This window comes from Marmota monax, unplaced genomic scaffold (genome assembly GCF_021218885.2).
Source record: "Marmota monax isolate L192 unplaced genomic scaffold, Marmota_monax_Labrador192_F-V1.1 WCK01_AAM20220418_F8-fsc00001, whole genome shotgun sequence".
NCBI lineage: Eukaryota > Metazoa > Chordata > Mammalia > Rodentia > Sciuridae > Marmota > Marmota monax.
The window spans coordinates 913,330-934,649 of record NW_026693777.1 but is presented as its reverse complement, the minus strand read 5'-3'; the positions used below and the strand labels follow the sequence as shown (position 1 = coordinate 934,649).

The window sequence follows — 21,320 nt, the reverse complement described above, 5'->3', positions numbered from 1 at the left end:
AAAAGTTATTTTAACAAAAGGGGAAAGTAGTATAGAAATTAGAGTTGGAAGGCAAAAGACCAGCCCTGATGTGAAACTAAGGCAGGTAAATCACTTACCTTTATGAACCATGTGCAAAATGAGGAACACTAGCTAGATTAGACACTGATGCTGTGGAGAATAATTATATTCTAAGTTACAATTAGAGAAGGGAAAGCAGACATTATATTGAATCCACCCCTGTTCTCATTTTCCAGTGACAGTCTTGAAAATGGAGGATTAAATTAAGGTTAATCATTTAGTGTTGTCTTCTAGTATTGAATGGCTGATTTTCAGAGCTAGTATAAATTTAAAAATAGATCATATACTAAGAAACAAATTTTCATATTTACATGTATATAGATATATAAAATCGACCAATAATGGAAGATTAAATATTTGATAGTAACATTTTAAAATTTTTAAAAGACTTAAAAAAAAACTTTTCTTTTTCAGAGTTGGAAAAGATCATGTTAGTATTAATGGCATAGTAGCGGTTTAGTTGTGGACTCTCTTCCTAAAACCAGTATTAGTTCTGAGTCATAAGGGCTATAACCTTAAAAATGTGACACTATTCTTTATTGAGTATTCTTTTTGAGAAATACTAGCAATGGGCAACCTAGTAGATCTTTTTTTTTAAGCTTATTGAGGAATAGTTTACATAAAATTTATTCTTTTTTGATGATGTAATTTTTCTATGTATTGATTATGTTGGTGGTAATACAATTACAGAAAGTCATCAAATTAAATATTTAAAATTAGAGATTTTGTTTTATATAAATTAGGACATTCTTGTTCATTTGTTTGTTTTACAGTACTAGGAATTGAATCTAGGAGTACTCTGCCAGTGTGTGATTTTTAACTTTTAAAAAAATTGGGGGAGCTCGGATAGTGGTGCAGTAGTAGATTGCTCGTCTAGCACATGTGAGCACTTGTCAGCACCACATAAAAATAAATAAATAGAATAAGTTATGTCCATCTATAGCTAAATTTTTTTAATTTGTTTTTTTAGATATATGGGACAGTAGAATGTATTTTGACATTATATATACATGGAGTACACTTTATTCTAATTAGGATCCCATTTTTGCAGTTGTACATGATGATAAGTTTCACTGGTTGTGTATTCATATATGTACATAGGAAAGTTATATCTGATTCATTCTACTGTCTTTCCTATTCCCACCCCCTCTTCCATTCATTCCGCTTTGTCTAATCCAGTGAACTTCTATTTTTCCCCCAAACCCCACATATGCTGATGTGTGTCAGCATCCAAATATCAGGGAGATCATTTGGCCTTTGGGTTTTGCGGATTGGATTTTTTCAATTAGCATGATAGCCTCCAGTTCTATCCATTTACCAGTAAATGCCATAATTTCATTCTTCCTTAAGGCTGAGTAGTATTCCATTGTGTATATATACCACATTTTCTCTTATCCACTCATCTACTGAAGGGTACCTAGGTTGGTTCCATAACTTAACTATTGTGAATTGACCTGCTATAAAGTTTAATGTGGCTACATCACTATAGTATGCTGATTTTTAAGTCCTTTGGGTATATGCCGAGAAGTGGAATAACTGGGTCAAATGGTGGTTCCATTCTACGTTTTCTGCAGAATCTCCGTACTGCTTTCCAGAGTGGTTGTACCTGTTTGCAGTCCCACCAGCAATGTACAAGTGAACCTTTTTCCCCACATCCTCACCAATATTTATTGTTACTTGTATTCTTGATAATTGCCATTCTGACTGGAGCGAAATGACATCTCAGTGTAGTTTTAATTTGCATTTCTCTAATTGCTAGAGATGTTATAGGTTTTTAAATTTTAAGATATGGTCTCACTAAGATTCTGAGGCCAGCCTCAAACTTGAAATCTTCCTACCTTAGCCTTCTAGTAGCAGGGATTACAAGGTGTGTGCCACTGTGCCTGTTCAGAATATTTTTAAATAATATTTATTCTGGCAGCTCAGCTCTAGTGTTCCTAACTGGTTAACTTTCAGAGAATAGAAAATATTATCAGGCAAGATTACTCTGACTGTGGTAGAATAATAAACATCATCACTCCATAATTATGTCTAAAACTAAATAGAGGCAAGAACACTAACCATACCCACAGAAATATTACAAAACTAAGCATCTCTTCTAACATGAATTAATAATACATCTTTAGCAGTAACAACTCTACTCTCACTTCTTCAATGGGAAAGTATCAAGATAACTGTCAAATCAGTTCTTCTGACACCTCTCAATCCAGATCTAGCTTTTGCATCAGCCCTCCATTGATCACAGAATCACACTAGCAGTGTTTAACTAGTTGGCTTTGACAAGTTGTTATCTATTTTGTGTCCTCTGTGTGTCCTTTGTCATCCTTGTTAACTCCCTTCTTTAAATCCTCACATAAAGTTTCTTGCCTGTGTAGGCCTCTCAAACTACTATATTATTTCTCTTATTTTATTATTTCATTCAACTTTTTAAAGTTACTCATAAGTGCATTGTTTGCTTTCCTTAATGTACTTAGGAAAGAAAAAAATGATTTTGTATACAACTAACTGCTAGACTAGACAACACTGACCCAGAAGATTCCTTAGAAAAATATAATACATAAGCAGGCTCATCAAATATTTTTGCCTTTTTTTAATTTTTGTTTTTAGTTGTAGTTGGACACAATACCTTTATTTTATTTATTTATTTTTATGTGGTGCTGAGGATCGAACCCAGGGCCTCGTACATGCTAGGCAAACGCTCTACCACTGAGCCACAACCCCTATTTTTGCCTTTAAAATATTTCCTTGGCATATACTAGCTATACTGACTTGCTGTTTAAATTCATTCTGACTCCTAAAGTTTAACTGGAATATCACTTTTCTCAGAAACACTTTTACATCATCAGTAAAAGCCAGAATTAAATGACATAGTGTGCTGTAAACTATGTCTCTGAATCTGGAATCTGTTCATGAGATAAGAAACTTATCAGTAAGATAGATTTTATTGGCTTTTTAATTTGTGTTTAGAGTATTTCAAGGGATTGATTTATAATACTTTGATCCTTCAAAAGTGATATACATTTAAAAGCTTTGGTTTAAATTATGAATTCATTAGCAAAAATTTCAAAAAGGGTTTCCTTGGGGCTGGGTTGTGGCTCAGTGGTAGACCACTCACCTAGAATGTGCGAGGCCCTGGGTTCCATCCTCAGCACCACATAAAAATTTAAAAAATTAAATAAATAAAATGTATTGTACCCAACTATAACTAAAAAATAAATATTTTTTTTAAAAGGGCTTTCTTGTAAAATAACTGGGGTTTTTTTCAAGTTTTGTTTTTCTTCTCTTTACCATCATTCCTAAACACAGAATCTAAGTTATGAATATTAATATTTATTCAAATATTTGATAGTGATTTTAAGAATGTAATGAAATACATATTTGTTGTGACATTTTATTATTTCTATGACTTCTAGGAAACAGCAGTATTCCCACTCATTTATATTTTTTATTTCTAGTGAAAACCCAAATGCAACAAGGATTAATCTCTATTGCAGCTCGAACTGTTATTACACATCTGGTAAATCACTTGGGTCATTATCCAATGAGTGGTGGTCCTGCTATGTTAACAAGTCAGGTTTGTGAAAATCATGACAATCATTACAGTGAAAGTACTGAACTTTCTCCTGAACTCTTTGAGAGTCCAAATATCCAGTTCTTTGTATTAAACAATACAACCTTAGTATCTTGTATCCAGATCAGATCAGAGGAGAGTATGCCTGGAGGAGGTTTATCCGCTGGCCTTGCTTCAGCCAATTCAAATGTCAGAATCATAGTACGTGATCTCTCTGGAAAATATTCATGGGATTCTGCCATACTGTATGGACCACCTCCTGTAAGTGGCTTATCAGAACCTACATCTTTCATACTTTCATTGTCTCACCAAGAGAAGCCAGAAGAACCTCCTACATCTAATGAATGCTTAGAAGATATAACAGTGAAAGATGAACTTGCCCTCCAGTTTAAAAGATTTAGAGAAACCGTACCAACTTGGGATACAATAAGAGATGAAGAAGATGTTCTTGATGAACTCTTACAGTATTTGGGTATTACTAGTCCTGAGTGCTTACAGAGAACTGGAATCTCACTTAATATTCCTGCTCCACAACCTGTGTGCATTTCTGAAAAACAGGAGAATGATGTTATAAATGCTATCCTTAAGCAACATACTGAGGAAAAAGAATTTGTTGAGAAGCACTTTAATGACTTAAACATGAAAGCCGTGGAACAAGATGAACCAACACCTCAAAAACCTCAGTCAGCATTTTATTATTGCAGATTGCTTCTTAGTATATTGGGAATGAATTCCTGGGACAAACGGTAAGAATGAAGTAGAAATTTTTCCTTTTTTAATTTTTTTTAATGTTAGTCTTATTAACTTTCTGATTGAGAATTTTAGTCTCCATTCTTTTCCTCACTAAATTTTATCTACTAATTACGTCTTTGACCAGTAGGCATATTTTTTGGAGACCATTTAGTTATTATCAGGATTCAGGAAGATAAAAAGTTAATTGAGTAAACCATCAACATTTTCAGAATGATTACTAAAACTGTCTGACTTAGAAATTATAGCTCATATGATTAAAAGAAATATTTTTTCAACCTTCATGTTATTATGTTAGCCTAACAATTTCTTTTTCTTTCTTCTGTTTTTTTGTTTTGTTTTTGTATGTTTGTTTATTGTTTTTTGGGTGGTAGTGCTGGTGATACTGGGGATCAAATCCAGGGTACTTTACCACTAAGTTACATCTCCAGTTCTTTTTATTGAGACAGGGTCTTACTAAATTGCCAAGACTGACCTTGAACTTGTGATCTTCCTACCTTTTTGGGAGTACAGGCCTGTGCCACTACACCCAGCCCAACAATTTTTTTTAGACCAACTGTGGTTTGATCATTTCTGGTTTGAATTAGGGAAATTATCCCAGATTCGGGATTAAATCAAGAAAGGAATTGGATTTTGTTGTTGTTGTTGTTCTCTTAGTGTTTTGTGTTCTTATGCATGTTACAAGATCTTATTTAAAAAGGCATGGCTAGAAATAAAGTTCAATATTAAAGTGCATGCTTAGCATCCATGAGGTTGTGAGTTTAATTCCCAGCACCAAAAACAAAAAAAGAAAAAGAAAGGAAAAACAGCTTACTGTAAACACATGTATTCAAGCGTTAAGGTAAGAGTTAAATGAAAAGAAGCACTGGACTTAGATGACCTAAGTTAGAGTCTACAATTTAAGAATAATTCTCACCTCATGTAGTGGAAAGAATTAAAACACAAAAACACCAAGATTTTATGTCAATATAAAGCATTATTAATATACTTTTAGGTTTTGTTGGAGTCAGCTTTTATTTGGTTTTTTATTTTTTCTTTTTCTTTCTTTTTTTTTTTTTGGTGCTGGGGATTGAATCCAAAGCTTGTACATGCTAAAAGCACTCTCATATGAGCTATATCTCCTACCTCTAGTTTTAAATTTTTATGCTATAAAAATCTGTAGGAGGGGTGGAGTTGTGGCTTAGCTGTAGAGCACTTGCCTAGCATGTGTGAGGCACTGAGTTCAATCCTCAGCACCACATATAAATAAATAAATAAATGTCTATTGATAACTAAAAAAATATTTTAAAAAATTGTAGGAAACTGGAAAGCAGCAGCATTATTTAATGTGTCATTTCTTTTCCACTTATTGCAAGAGGAAGAAGCTTAGATATCACTGGACATTGAATAAATCTTAAAGTAATCCAAATGTATATAAAACATTGAAATGGAGTGTTTACAATCTTACTTGATTTAAATTTCTCCATTTATTAGAAAGCAGTATTCTCTGCCTAGGCCACATTTTTATCAGAAACACAATTTGTCTTATATGTCCACATACAGATAATTATCATTTAGTTATTGTATAAATGCATTCTATTGTCTTGCTGTGGAATAACCTATATCTTGTCTCCTGAGAAAAGTTTAAGATGGGAATCTGTATTTATCACAGCAAGCATTGATTTTTGTGTACATATTTAATATCTGTAGAACAGATTTGGCAAAAAAATTATAGGTTTTCATAGTGTAAAAGAATATACATATATTTTACATGTATTTGTACTATATATTCACATATATATTAATATATATATACATATGTGTGTGTGTGTGTGTATATATATATAAAATAAGGAAGAAAGCAAATTCCTACAAGTACTTTTATTCATTTTTCTGGATATGAGTTTGGGAAGCATCTGCAAGGAAGGATTGAAGTGGTCAATAGATACGATCCACTAACAGAAATGTATGAAGACCTGGTAGAAATAATGACATATATTCTTTACATTTTTTTTAGGGTCTGTTCTCCTTTGTGTTAGAAGTATGAAAAGGCAAGAAAAGTGTAAAAGTTGCATGAGTAGAGTGGAAGGTATTTCCGGGACTGTCATGTCATTCACTGCAAAGGTGATGAAAATGTTTATAAATCTCTCTATTTAGGAGGAGCTTTCATCTCCTGAAGAAAAATGAAAAGCTACTTAGAGAACTTAGGAACTTGGATTCAAGACAGTGGTAAGTTGTTGAAAAATCTTCACATTTATAATTAGCCACTCTCATTCTCTATTTAGAATAATACTTTGAATAATATTGTAAACAGGGAGTTTATACTTTATTGTTGAGTTATAACTTTCTGAGTTATATGTATTGTACTTTCTGAGAAAGTATTTCATTATTCCTTAGAAATATATATTAATTTTAAGGAAAATTTAGAATTGCATTAAAATTTTGGGTATCTTATAATTGGTTATACTGTATTTGCATTTCAATCATCTTTTAAATCATAGAAATCTAATTGATCCTGGAAAGTGCCCTTAGATTTTTTTCTCATGCTTTGATAAAATTAGTCATATCTCTCATTAATTAAATCTAGTGATTCTGATAGGTTGAAAATCTAGCTTGAAACTAGCCACCCACTGTGACATCACAATTGGACAGGAACACAAAGTAAATAAGATGAGTTGGGCCTTTCCCATATGAATCAGCTCTACATGTTCCTCTCTCCTTTAAAATTTCTATATTGAACCATCTTCCTCACATTTATTTCAGAAAAATCATCTTGTTTTCTTCTACATATATTTCTCTGCTTTGTATCTTCTGTCTGTTGTAAGATCTTCTTTAAAAGGTAATCTTAGCCAGGTGTGTGGTACACACCTATAATCCTACCTACTCCGGAGGCTGACGCAGGAGGATCACAAGTTTAAAACCAGCCTGGGCAATTAAGCAAGGCTCTATCTCAAAATAAAAAGTAAAAAGGTATAGGGACATCGCTCAGTGGTAGAGTGCTTCTGGATTCAATCCCCAGTACTGCAAAAATAAAAATTAAAGAAGTAACCTCCTTTTTCACTTGTATTTCTGCTTAACTCCTCTTACCATAAACATGTTTCTTATCTGTCTTTAAACAAATCAAAAATGAAAACTTTCCTCCATCATTATCTTTTCAAACTCTGTCTTATTCTTCTCATGCTCTTTTACTACCAAATTTATGGAAATACGCAATCAGTATAATCATATTCTCATAGTTTCTAACCAGCTTTTGTTGTGAAGTTTTTAGCTTTTCTCAAAATGACCTATTTAAAATAATTTTAATTGTTTTTTAGTTATTACAGAAAATATAAAACAAAAAATATCCATATATTTGTAATACTATTGTTAACAAACAAAAAAAAAAAATTCACTCTTTTTTCAAACAACTTTTTCTTTTACTTTTTTTTTAACCAAACTGGAATCATAGGGTTATATATTAATTTCTTTTTTAAAAATATTTAATTTTTAGTTGTAGTTGGACACAATAGCTTTATTTTATTTATTTTAATGTGGTGCTGAGGATCAAACCCAGGGCCTCGCATGTTGCTAGGTGAATGCTTTTACACTGAGCCACAACCCCAGCCCTTAATTCCTTTTTTTAACTTTATTATATTGTGAGCATTTTCCTCCTTTAGATATTCTTTAGCAATAATCTCTTATGACACCAAGTTCTGTGATTTCTGGAAATTTACAGTCTCTTGCTCCAAGATAGATGCATAGAAATACAATTATTAAGTCATAGCACAACAGCTTACTTCCAGCCATATATGTTACAAAATTACTTCCCATTAAGTAATAATTTATAACTCTACTGTCACTTAAAAACACCTTAGAACTTCAACCTAGCCAGCACAAGATATTAGTTATGTTTTTTCAATCTATAGCTTGAGTGGCAGATGATAGTGTTTTGTAATTTTTATTTGTTTATTACTAGTGAATTTTTTTATATATTTAGGTGAAATTGAACCTGTTTTTAAATTCTCTCTTAGCATCCCTTTTCTGTTTCTATTTAAGAATATTTCTTAATGGCAATACTCTGCATGTATATGTGTATGTGTTTTAAGGATTAAGTTTTGTACTGATAGTGGAAGTTTTACAGTTTACAGTTTTCAACTTGAGATAAACATAAAGGTTTTTCCTTTTTATGTAGTCATATCTCTCAATATTTTTCTTTAGATTTTCTCAAATGTTTGTTGTGCTTATAGAATTCTGTTTTGAAATCAGTCAAACTGTCTGTTAGATTTCCTTGTAGATCTTCAATTGGTTGTGGTGGTAATTATTTTACATTAATAATTCTTTATTTCTTCTGGATTACATTTTGAATTATTGAATGGGAACTGAAACTAGCTTGAATGTTGTCTATTGCTATAATTTGTTGAATGATCCATGCCTTTGCCATTAATTTGATATTTCTTTTATTAAATATTAAGCTGTCAGCTTCAAAGCTCTTCACTTCTATTGATTTTTCTGTTGTTTTGTACAAGTGTTACACTGTAATTTATTATAGCTTGGTAATGTATCTTAATATCTGATAGGTATAGTCATCTTTCTCACCTGCCCCCCCCTTTATTCACAGTATTATTATTCTCTTCAATATTCTAGCCTTTTTAGTCATCTAAAGACATTAAAATTGTGCTGTTACTTTTCAAGAAAATAAATCTTAGTATATGATTGGATTTTCAATAAACATCTCATATGGAAAAACATCACTATTATAATTATAATCTTTTCTGTTCATAATCATGCTATGTCTCTTTATTTATTCGAAGGCCAGATATTACTTTTGGTATTTCTTAGGTGTTTTTATTATTCCTTTCCTATTCTTTTTTTTAAACATATATATATTTTTTAGTTGTAGTTGGACACAATGCCTTTATTTTATTTATCTTTATGTGGTGCTGAGGATCAAACCCAGCACCTCACACGTGCTCTCTACTGCTGAACCACAACCCCAGCCCCTCTGTTGCTATTAATAGAACATCTCCCCCATTTTATCTTCTGAGTTTTCTTGTTTTTAATATTCATTCATCTTTTATCTGAAATTTTTAGTGAATTCTCTTATTTATTTTAAACAATTTATAGTTTTCTCTCTTTAAATTTTGTTTAGGTATACAATCAATTTCTACAGATAATCTCTTTTCTAATAGTTAGGGCTGTTTCTGCTTATATCTTATTCCACTGCCCAGAACTTTCAGGATAGTGTTGAATGATATAGTAAACAGTGAGCATGCTTGTCTTTCCTGATGTAATGGGAAAAACAAAAAAAACCCTTTTTTTTCTGATTTGAAAAAGATAATTTTTATCATGCTGAGAAAGTAGTATGGGGTTCTTATAAGGAAAAGGTATTAAATATTATTGAAATACTTTTCAGGCCCTATGCAGGTATTCATATCATTTTGATTTCTTAACTAATTGACGTTAAGTTTTAATATCAGTAGATTGCTAATAATAAAAATATTTATCATTTTTTGAGTAAACCCTGCCTAGTCTCTTGACTTCCTATTCCTAAAAGTTTTTTTTTGTTGTTGTTTTTGTTTTTGTTTTTGAGTAAGGGTATAGTCCATTAATTTCACAGGTTTTATAGTTATTTTTTTATCCTGTTCTTTGTATGATTTTTTAGAATTAAGGTTATATCCAGCTTTATAAAGTAAGCTTAAATGTTGCTTAATAGATGGTAATTCATAATGGAAGGAGGCATAGGATGAGTGGAGGAACTTTGGATTGGCCAGAGGGAAGGGAAGGAAGGGGAATGGGCATGGGGATGGCAAAGATGGTAGAATGAGACAGACATTATTACCCTAGGTGCATGTATGGGTTGCATGAATGATGTGACCCTACTACGTGTACAACCAGAAAAGTGAAAAATTGTGTTCCATTTGTGTACAATGAATTGAAGAGCATTCTGCTGTCGTGTATAATGATTAGAAAAATAAATTTAAAAAAATTTTTTTAAAGTTCAGAAGAATTGGGCTGGGGTTATGGCTTAGTGGTAGAGCGCTTGCCTAGCATGTGTGAGACACTGGGTTTGATTCTCAGTACCACATATAAATAAATATATTTACAACTGAAAAAAACAATTAAAGTTCACAAGAATTAAAATTGCTAATTTTTCTTTCAGTTTGTTTCATCCTTATTTGTCTTTTAACTCTTTTGGTGGTGCTGGGGATTGAACCTAGAGCCTTGTGAATGTTAGGCAAGCACTCTACCAACTGAATTATATCCCCAACCCCTGTCTTTTAACTCTTGGATCAACTTTCTTGTTTGTTTGTTTTCCAAAATATGTATTATTGAGATTTTTCCTAATAGATATTTATACTTGACATCATAATTTTTATTATATTCCTGTTTTCATTGTAGTTTTGTGGGATTTTTTGTTTTTTTTTTCTTGATGTAGATAATCATCTTTCCTAAACTCCTTCTACTTACTTTCCCAAACTATCTACTTCCATGTGCCACATAACCCTGTAGCACTTACCTATAACAGCACACATCACACTGAATATTAGTATTACTGTTATTAGTTATTCTTTTTACTTTTTTCCAAAAAAGAGCTATGTACAAAAACTCTATGTAGTTTATGGATTCCCAATTCTGATTCCTCTTTCAAAATAATTTATCTTTGTTACTAGATGATCAAGTCCTTGGGGAAGGAATCATCTCTTCTTGCCATCTTGCTCAGCTCAGGTCTAGCTTTTACAAACTCTACGGTTCTGCTGAAATTATCTTTCTATAAGTTTGTATCCTTATCATCAGGTCTAAAATTCTTTCAGTCTACACCATCTCTTTAACTTACCTAATTAATTAAACTTAATTTAACTTAAGCATGTTTTAAAATTAGAGTAGTTTTAGGTTTACACAAATACCATTTAGAAAGTACAAAGTTTCCACTTACCTCTTCTCCCCCTGCTCAGTTTTGCCTATTATTTGTATCTTGTCTTAGTGGGGTACATTTGTTAAAATTTACGAACCAATATTGAAATATAATTATTAACCAATATATTATCAGTGAATTCACAAAGCTGCACAACTATCATTATATTCTAATTTTAGAATATTTCAGTCCCTCTGAAAAGAAACCTGGTGTCCATTACCAAATTACTTTCCATTTCCTCCTTAACTCCATTCCTTATCCCTTGGCCTTAAACAATAATAATCTATTTTCTGTCTTTATGGATTTGCTTATTCTGGATATTTCATATAAAATGGAATCAAAGAAAACATGGTCTTTTGTGGAAGCTGCTTTCACTTACCATGATGATTTAAAAGCTTATCCACATTATAGCACATCTAAGTACTTCATTTCTTTGTATTATCAAATAATATTCCATTTTGTGGATAATCCTACATTTTGTTTTTTCATTCATTGATTGATGGACATTTAGTTCATTTGACTTTTTTTTAAAATTTTATTGTTGGTTGTTCAAAACATTACATAGTTCTTGACATATCATATTTCACACTTTGATTCAAGTGGGTTATGAACTCCCATTTTTACCCCGTATACAGATTGCAGAATCACATCGGTTACAAATCCACTGATTTACATATTGCCATACTAGTGTCTGTTGTTTTCTGCTGCCTTTCCTATCCTCTACTATCCCCCCTTCCCTCCCCTCCCCTCTTCTCTCTCTACCCCATCTACTGTAATTCATTTCTCCCCCTTGGTTTTTTTTTTTCCCTTTCCCCTCACTTCTTCTTGTATGTAATTTTGTATAACCCTGAGGGTCTCCTTCCATTTCCATGCAATTTCCCTTCTCTCTCCCTTTCCCTCCCACCTCTCATCCCTATTTAATGTTAATCTTCTTCTCATGCTCTTCCTCCCTACTCTGTTCTTAGTTACTCTCCTTATATCAAAGAAGACATTTGGCATTTGTTTTTTAGGGATTGTCTAGCTTCATAGCATAATCTGCTCTAATGCCATCCATTTCCCTGCAAATTTTATGATTTTGTCATTTTTTAATGCAGAGTAATACTCCATTGTGTATAAATGCCACATTTTTTTTTTATCCATTCGTCTATTGAAGGGCATCTAGGTTGGTTCCATACTCTAGCTATTGTGAATTGTGCTTCTATGAACATCGATGTAGCAGTGTCCCTGTAGTATGCTCTTTTTAGGTCTTTAGGGAATAGACCGAGAAGGTGAATAGCTGGTTCAAATGGTGGTTCCATTCCCAGCTTTCCAAGAAATCTCCATACTGCTTTCCAAATTGGCCGCACCAATTTGCAGTCCCACCAGCAATGTACAAGTGTACCCTTTTCCCCACATCCTCGCCAGCACTTGTTGTTGTTTGACTTCATAATGGCTGCCAATCTTACTGGAGTGAGATAGTATCTTAGGGTGGTTTTCATTTGCATTTCTCTGACTGCTAGAGATGGTGAGCATTTTTTCATGTACTTGGTGATTGATTGTATGTCCTCCTCTGAGAAGTGTCTGTTCAGGTCTTTGGCCCATTTGTTGATTGGGTTATTTGTTTTCTTATTGTTCAATTTTTTGAGTTCTTTGTATACTCTGGATATTAGAGCTCTATCTGAAGTGTGAGGAGTAAAGATTTGTTCCCAGGATGTAGGCTTCCTATTTACCTCTCTTATTGTTTCTTTTGCTGAGAAAAAACTTTTTAGTTTGAGTAAGTCCCATTTATTGATTCTAGTTATTAACTCTTGTGCTATGGGTGTCCTATTGAGGAAATTGGAACCCAACCCCACATTATGTAGATCGTAGCCATCTTTTTCTTGTATCAGACGGCGTGTCTCTGATTTGATATCAAGCTCCTTGATCCATTTTGAGTTAACTTTTGTGCATGGCGAGAGAAAGGGATTCAGTTTCATTTTGTTGCATATGGATTTCCAGTTTTCCCAGCACCATTTGTTGAAGATGCTATCCTTCCTCCATTGCATGCTTTTAGCCCCTTTATCAAATATAAGATAGTTGTAATTTTGTGGATTGGTTTCTGTGTCCTCTATTCTGTACTATTGGTCCACCTGCCTGTTTTGGTACCAGTACCATGCTGATTTTGTTACTGTTGCTCTGTAGTATAGTTTGAGGTCTGGTATCGCTATACCGCGTGATTCACACTTCCTGCTTAGCATTGTTTTTGCTATTCTGGGTCTTTTATTTTTCCATATGAATTTCATGATTGCTTTCTCTATTTCTACAAGAAATGCCGTTGGGATTTTGATTGGCATTGCATTAAACCTATAGAGAACTTTTGGTAATATCGCCATTTTGATGATGTTAGTTCTGCCTATCCATGAACAGGGTATATTTTTCCATCTTCTAAGATCTTCTTCTATTTCTCTCTTTAGGGTTCTGTAGTTTTCATTGTATAAGTCTTTCACCTCTTTTGTTAGGTTGATTCCCAAGTATTTTTTTTTTTTGAGGATATTGTGAATGGAGTGGTTGTCCTCATTTCCATTTCAGAGGATTTGTCGCTGATATACAGGAATGCCTTTGATTTATGAGTGTTGATTTTATATCCTGCCACTTTGCTGAATTCATTTATTAGCTCTAATAGTTTCTTTGTAGAGCCTTTTGGGTCTGCTAGGTATAGGATCATGTCATCTGCAAATAGTGATAATTTAAGTTCTTCTTTTCCTATTTTTATGCCTTTAATTTCTTTCGTCTGTCTAATTGCTCTGGCCAGTGTTTCGAGAACTATGTTGAACAGAAGTGGTGAGAGAGGGCATCCCTGTCTTGTTCCAGATTTTAGGGGGAATGCCTTCAATTTTTCTTCGTTCAGAATGATGCTAGCCTGAGGCTTAGCACAGATAGCTTTTACAATATTGAGGTATGTTCCTGTTATCCCTAGTTTTTCTAGAGTTTTGAACATGAAGGGATGCTGTACTTTGTCGAATACTTTTTCTGCATCTATCGAGATGATCATATGGTTCTTATCTTTAAGTCTATTAATGTGGTGAATAACATTTATTGATTTCCGTATATTGAACCAGCCTTGCATCCCAGGGATGAATCCTACTTGATCATGGTGCAAATTTTTTTGATATGTTTTTGTATCCGATTCGCCAAAATTTTATTGAGGATTTTTGCATCTAGATTCATTAGAGATATTGGTCTGTAGTTTTCTTTCTTTGAAGTGTCTTTGTCTGGTTTAGGAATCAGGGTGATGTTGGCCTCATAGAATGAATTTGGAAGTTCTCCCTCTTTCTCTATTTCCTGGAATAGCTTGAAAAGTATTGGTATTAGTTCTTCTTTAAAGGTTTTGTAAAACTCTGCTGTATACCCATCCGGTCCTGGGCTTTTCTTAGTTGGTAGTCTTTTTATGGCTTCTTCTATTTCCTCGATTGATATTGGTCTGTTTAGGTTTTCTATATCTTCCTGACTCAATCTGGGTAGATCATATGACTTAAGAAATTTATCGATGCCTTCACTATCTTCTATTTTATTGGAGTATAAGGATTCAAAATAATTTCTCATTATCTTCTGTATTTCTGAAGTGTCTGTTGTGATATTGCCTTTTTCATCCCGCATGCTAGTAATTTGAGTTCTCTCTCTTCTTCTCTTCGTTAGCATGGCTAAGGGTCTGTCAATCTTATTTATTTTTTCAAAGAACCAACTTTTAGTTTTGTCAATTTTTTCAATTGTTTCTTTTGTTTCGATTTCATTAATTTCAGCTCTGATTTTAATTATTTCTTGCCTTCTACTTCTTTTGCTGTTGTTTTGCTCTTCTTTTTCTAGGATTTTGAGATGAAGTATGAGATCCTTTATTTGTTGGTTTTTTCTTTACGGAATGAACTCCAGGCAATGAATTTTCCTCTTAGAACTGCGTTCATTGTGTCCCATAGATTCCAATATGTTGTGTCTGTGTTTTCATTTATCTCTAAGAATTTTTTAATTTCCTCCTTGATGTCTTCTATAACCCATTGAACATTCAGTAACCTATTGTTCATTCTCCAAGTGATGCATGATTTTTCCTTCCTTCTTTTATCGTTGATTTCCAGTTTCATTCCATTATGATCAGATAAGATGCATGGTATTATCTCTACTCCTTTATAATGTCTAAGAGTTGCCCTGTGACATAATATATGATCTATTTTTGAGAAGGATCCAAGTGCTGCTGAGAAAAAAGTGTAACTGCTTGATGTTGGGTGGTATATTCTATATATGTCAATTAAGTCTAGGTTATTAATTGTATTATTGAGTTCTATAGTTTCTTTATTCAACTTTTGTTTGGAAGATCTGTCCAGTGGTGAGAGAGGTGTGTTGAAGTCTCCCATGATTATGGTATGGTGGTCTATTAGACTCTTGAACTTGAGAAGAGTTTGTTTGATGAACATAGCTGCACCATTGTTTGGGGCATATATATTTATGATTGTTATGTCTTGTTGGTGTATGGTTCCCTTGAGCAGTATGTAGTGTCCCTCTTTATCCCTTTTGATTAACTTTGGCTTGAAATCTATTTTATTTGATATGAGTATGGACACTCCTGCTTGTTTCCAAAGTCCATATGAGTGATATGATTTTTCCCAACCTTTCACCTTCAGTCTATGTATGTCTTTTCCTATCAAATGCGTCTCCTTTAGGCAGCATATTGTTGGATCTTTTTTTTTTTTTTTTTTTGATCCATTCTACTAGCCTGTGTCTCTTAATTGGTGAGTTTAAGCCATTAACATTTAGGGTTATTATTGAGATATGGATTGTTCTTCCAGCCATATTTGTTTATTTATGTTACTTAACATGGTTTGTTTTTCCTCTTTGATTATTTTTCCCCTTTACTGTACTACCTCCCACTGTTGGTTTTCATTGTTATTTTCCATTTCCTCTTCCTGTAATGTTTTGCCGATGATGTTTTGAAGAGATGGTTTTCTAGCTGCAAATTCTTTAATTTTTGTTTATCGTGAAAGGTTTTAATTTCATCTTCCATCCTGAAGCTTAATTTCGCTGGATACACAATTCTTGGTTGGAACCCATTTTCTTTTAGCGTTTGAAATATGTTGTTCCAGGATCTTCTAGCTTTCAGAGTCTGTGTTGAAAGATCAACTGTTATCCTGATTGGTTTGCCCCTAAATGTAATCTGCTTCCTTTCTCTTGAAGCTTTTAAAATTCTCTCCTTATTCTGTATGTTGGGCATCTTCATTATAATGTGTCTAGGTGTGGATCTCTTATGATTTTGCACATTCAGCGTCCTGTATGCTTTTAGGATTTGGGATTCTGTCTCATTCTTAAAGTCTGGGAAGTTTTCTCGTATTATTTCGTTGAACAGATTGCTCATTCCTTTGGTTTGGACCTCTATACCTTCCTGTATCCCAATGGCTCTTAAGTTTGGTCTCTTTATATTATCCCAAATTTCTTGGATGTTCTGCTCATGGTTTCTTAACAGTCTCGCTGAGCTGTCTATGTTCTTTTCAAGTTGAAATACTTTGTCTTCATTGTCTGATGTTCTATCTTCTAAGTGTTCTACTCTGCTGGTAGTATTCTCATTTGAGTTTTTAAGTTGGTTTATTGCTTCCTGCATTTCTAGGATTTCTGTTTGTTTTTTATAACCTCTATCTCCCTATATAGTTGATCTTTTGCTTCTTGGATTTGTTTATGTAATTCATTGTTGAAGTGATCTTTCATTGTCTGATTTTGCTGTCTAATGTCTTCCTTAAGACTCCAGATTATTTGAAGCATGTAAATCCTGAATTCTTTATCTGACATTCCATCTGCTGCAGCTATTACCTCTTCTAAAGTTGAGTTGACCTGCATTGCTTGTGGTCCTTTCTTTCCTTGTCTTTTCATACTGCTCACGTTTCTTTCTGCTTGGTGAAACTGTTGTGTTATTGAATTTTCCCCCTATATATTTATATCACTCTTGTATAGTTGCAAAGTCTCCCTTACAGGGGCGGGTGAAGGCTATGCTCCTCCTCCAATTGGGGCAATATGTCTACCACGCCGGCAGGCCGCTGGGCCTGCTCTGCCGGTGGGTCGCAGGTCTGCCCACCTTGTAGGCGCGGGCGGCGGCTCTGCTCTACCCCTCTTCCAGTTGGGGCGATGTGTCTACCACGCTGGCAGGCCGCTGGACCTGCTCCGCCGGTCGGTCGCAGGTCTGCCCGTCTTGCAGGAGCGGGAGGCGGCTCTGCTCCGCCCCTCTTCCAATTGGGGCGATGTGTCTACCTCATTTGACTTTTAAAAAAAAAAAATTGTAGTTGTAGATAGACAGAGTGCCTTTGTTTGTTTATTTTTATTTTTATATGGTGCTGAGAATCGAACCCAGTGCCTCACACATACTAGGTAAACACTCTCCCACTGAGCTGCAGCCCCAGCCCCATTGGTTTGACTTTTTAAATGTTATAAATAACACTGCTGTGAACATTTCCTGTACAGTTTTTGGCTTGAACATATTTCACTTCCCTGAGTATACACCTAGGAGCATAATTGATGGATTCTATAGTAACTCTTTTAACATTTTGAGGAACTGCCAGTGATATAGTAGCCGCACTATTTTACATACCCATCAAAAAGGTATGCGTGTTCTACATTCTTCATATCCTAGAGCACTTGTTGTCTGTCTTTTAATATTTATCTTAGTGGATATGAAGCTGTTATCTTGTTGTGATTTTGACTTACGTATCTGTTATAACTTATAATGTCATTTTTCAGTGCTTATTGGCCATTTATATATTTTATTTGGGAAAGTGTCTGTTCAAATCTGCACTGAGTTGAATAGTGTCTCCTTAAAATTTCATGTATATCCAGAGCCTCACTGTAATTTGAAGAGAGGGTTGCAGATGTAATTAGTTAAGATGAGGTCATACTAGATTAGATTTGTCCTTTAATCTGATGACTGGTGTCTATAAGAAGGCCATTTGAAGACACACAGACATATGCACATATAGGACAGATGTCCATGTGAAGGTAGAAGCACAAATTGCAATGATATAACTACAGGCTAAGGAATGCTGAGGATTGTTAACAACCATTAGAGGCTAAGAAGTGGCAAGGAAAAATTATCTACTGGAACCTTTGGAGGAACATGGCACTGTCAACACTTTGGTTTAACTAATAGCCTCCAGAACAATGAAAGAATAAATATTGTTTAAATCCACCTAATTTGTGTAATTTGTTTTAGAAGTCTTAGGAAACTAATACAAAATTACCTTTTTACTATTTTACTGTAAGAATTCTGTATACATTTTTGGATACAAGTTCCATGTAAGATATGATTTACAAATATTTTCTGTCATTCTGTAGATTGTCATTTCACTTACTTGATAATATCATCCATAATACAAAAATGTTTAATTTTGATTAATTTTTATTTTCTCTTTTGTGTTGTATTTAAGAAGACCTTGCCTCTGTGTCCTCTATTCTGTCTACATGCTTAGTGAAAGAAGCCAATCCCTAAAAAACAAAGGCCAAATGTTTTCTCTGATATGTGGACACTGATCCATAATGGGGGTTAGGGGATAGCATGGGAGGAATGGAGGAACTTTGGATTGGGCAAAGGGGAGGGAGGGGGAAGGGAAGGAGCATGGGGTTAGGAAAGATGGTGGAAATGAGATGGACATCATTACCCTAAGGGACATGTATGAAGACACGAATGGTTTGACTCTACTTTGTGTACAATCAGAGAAATGAAAAAATGTACTCTATGTGTGTACTATGAATTGAAATGCACTCTTCTGTCATTATAACATATTAGAATAAATAAATAAATTTTTAAAAAGAAGACCTTGCCGAATGCAAGCTCATATTTTCTTCTAAGACTTTTGTGGGTTTAGACCTGCTATTCCATCATCATTTGTTAAAAAGAGTTTTTTCCCCTTTGGTATCATTATCAAAAAACAATTGACAATAAACAAGAGTTTATTTTTGGATATGTGGCTCTTATTATATGTCAGTACACATTGCTTTGATTTCTTCGGCAGCAAGTTTTGAAATCATAAACTATGAGTGCTCTAGCTCTGTTCATTTTCAAGATTGTCCATTCTGGGTTTGTTGCATTTTCCTATGAGTTTTTATTATTAGTCTGTCAGTTCCTACAAAATAGATAACTCAGATCTTATTAGGGATTGCATTGAATCTGTAGATCAATTTAGAGAATACTGTCATCTTATCAGTATTAAGTTTTTTAATCCATGAATTTTTTAAAATTTAGATCTTTAATTTATTTCAACAATGCTTTGTAGTTTTCAGAATATGTTTTGTGCTTTTTAAATTTATACCTAAGTATTTTATTCTTTTTGATGATGTTATAAGGAATTTTTTTTCCTTTTCTTGGCTTGTTTACTGTTAGTATACTGTTTGTATCCTCCAATCTTGGTGAGCTCATTATTAGCTTAGACATCTTTCTAGTAAATTCTTTAGAATTTCCTATATATAAAATCATGTTATTTGCAAATGGGGATATTTTTACTTCTTCCTTTCCAATCAAATGTTTAAATCAAAGTCTTGTTACATGTATTCATATATTCACTCTCTTATTCAAGCAGTTTTAGTAATTTGTGTTTTTCTAGGAAATTGTCCACTTAATCTCACATTTGATTTGTTCACATACAGTTGTTCATAGTATCCCTTTACCCATTTATTTCTGTAATGTATGTAGTGATGTCCCTTCTTTCATTCTTGATTTTAGTAAAGTCTTTTTTTCTTATCTAGCTAAAAATTGTCAATTTATTGATGATATTAAAGAAACAATTTTGGTTTCACTGATTTTTCTCTCTTGTTTTGATATTCATGCTTTAGTCTGATATTAGTAGAGCCAGCATTTCCATTGTTTGTTCCACCTTCACCCACAGACTAATAGCGTGAAGGTTCACTAATTATTCCAAAAGGAATATAGCCTTGGGCCCTGCACATAGACTTTCAGACTACCAGGAATGACCAGATGTTATTTTTAAGTCTTCACTTCCTAGGCTTCTACCCTGAGAGTATTACTCAGTGCCATTGAGGCTTTTCCTAGTTTGATAGGTCTCTGTGTCACTTTGGAAATGTTTTATACCTTACTCTTATTCGCTCCTGATTGGACATAGTATGGTACCTATGCACAAGATTTTGACCTGCAGAATTGATCCCAGAAAGGCTCTTCTTTGCTGTGTCTTTCCCTCTTCCTCTTTATTAAACTTCTGGCTGCTTTGCTGTTTTGTTCTTGTCATCAAGCTGCTAGCTTCTCTTAATTGCTTTATTCCAAGTTGTGTCAACTTAGCAGTAGTTCTGCCTGAAAGTCATTCCTTTCAGGCTGAACTACTGCTAAGTTATTTGCCTTTATGACCTGCCTTTTATCCTAGATACCTACCTTCTATCACACCTGAGCCAGGGTCAGCAACTGGCTTTTCCCAGAGTGACACCTTTGCTCTATAATTGGGATCTTGCAAGAGTTTGGCAGTCACTGTTCTTTTTAACTTATTTCTCCTAGCAAAATCTATACATGCACCTAGCAAGCTAGAATGGAGAATGTTAGGAAGTTCAACCTGGAGCACCCGAAGCTTCTGTTCTAAGAAAGGGAACTGATTGAGTAAAGGGTAGTCTATGTGATCCACTCATCCACCCTTGAAGAACTTCTGTAACACAGAGCTAGGCAAACATGAGAAATGCCACTAGGAACCTACATTTTCCATAGTAAAACCATAGCCTCAGACTGGGATCTGAAGGAGAAGAGGATATCTCTGTCTTCTAGACATGAGTAGAATGCCTAGGGCAAAACTTCTAATATGGAGCCGAGGGGGTGGGTTAAGGGAACAAGTTGTGGCTCATGTGTCAAAAACTGTTCTTCGCAAGATTTAATATATTTTCTTTTTTTTAGAGAGAGAGAGAGAGAGAGAGAATTTTTAACATTTATTTTTTAGTTTTTGGCAGACACAACATCTTTATTTGTATGTGGTGCTGAGGATCGAACCTGGGCTGCACGCATGCCAGGCGAGGGCGCTACCACTTGAGCCACATCCCCAGCCCCTTAATATATTTTCTTTAATGAATATTTCCCCATTTGCTATATGCCTTTAG

At 34.0% G+C, this 21,320-nt stretch overlaps 1 protein-coding gene across 7 annotated transcripts in view; it reads left to right on the top strand.

Moving 5' to 3' along the window:
- The window catches only part of Ralgapa1 (Ral GTPase activating protein catalytic subunit alpha 1), a 245,655-nt gene that overhangs the window by 155,504 nt on the left and 68,831 nt on the right, over positions 1 to 21,320 (top strand). For 6 of the 7 annotated variants that reach the window (XM_058584465.1, XM_046460944.2, XM_058584469.1 and 3 more), the window contains 2 exons: positions 3,516 to 4,377; positions 6,518 to 6,589. In XM_058584465.1, coding sequence (XP_058440448.1) covers positions 3,516 to 4,377; positions 6,518 to 6,589 — 934 coding nt within the window. The other variant, XM_058584468.1, reaches the window with a different exon arrangement.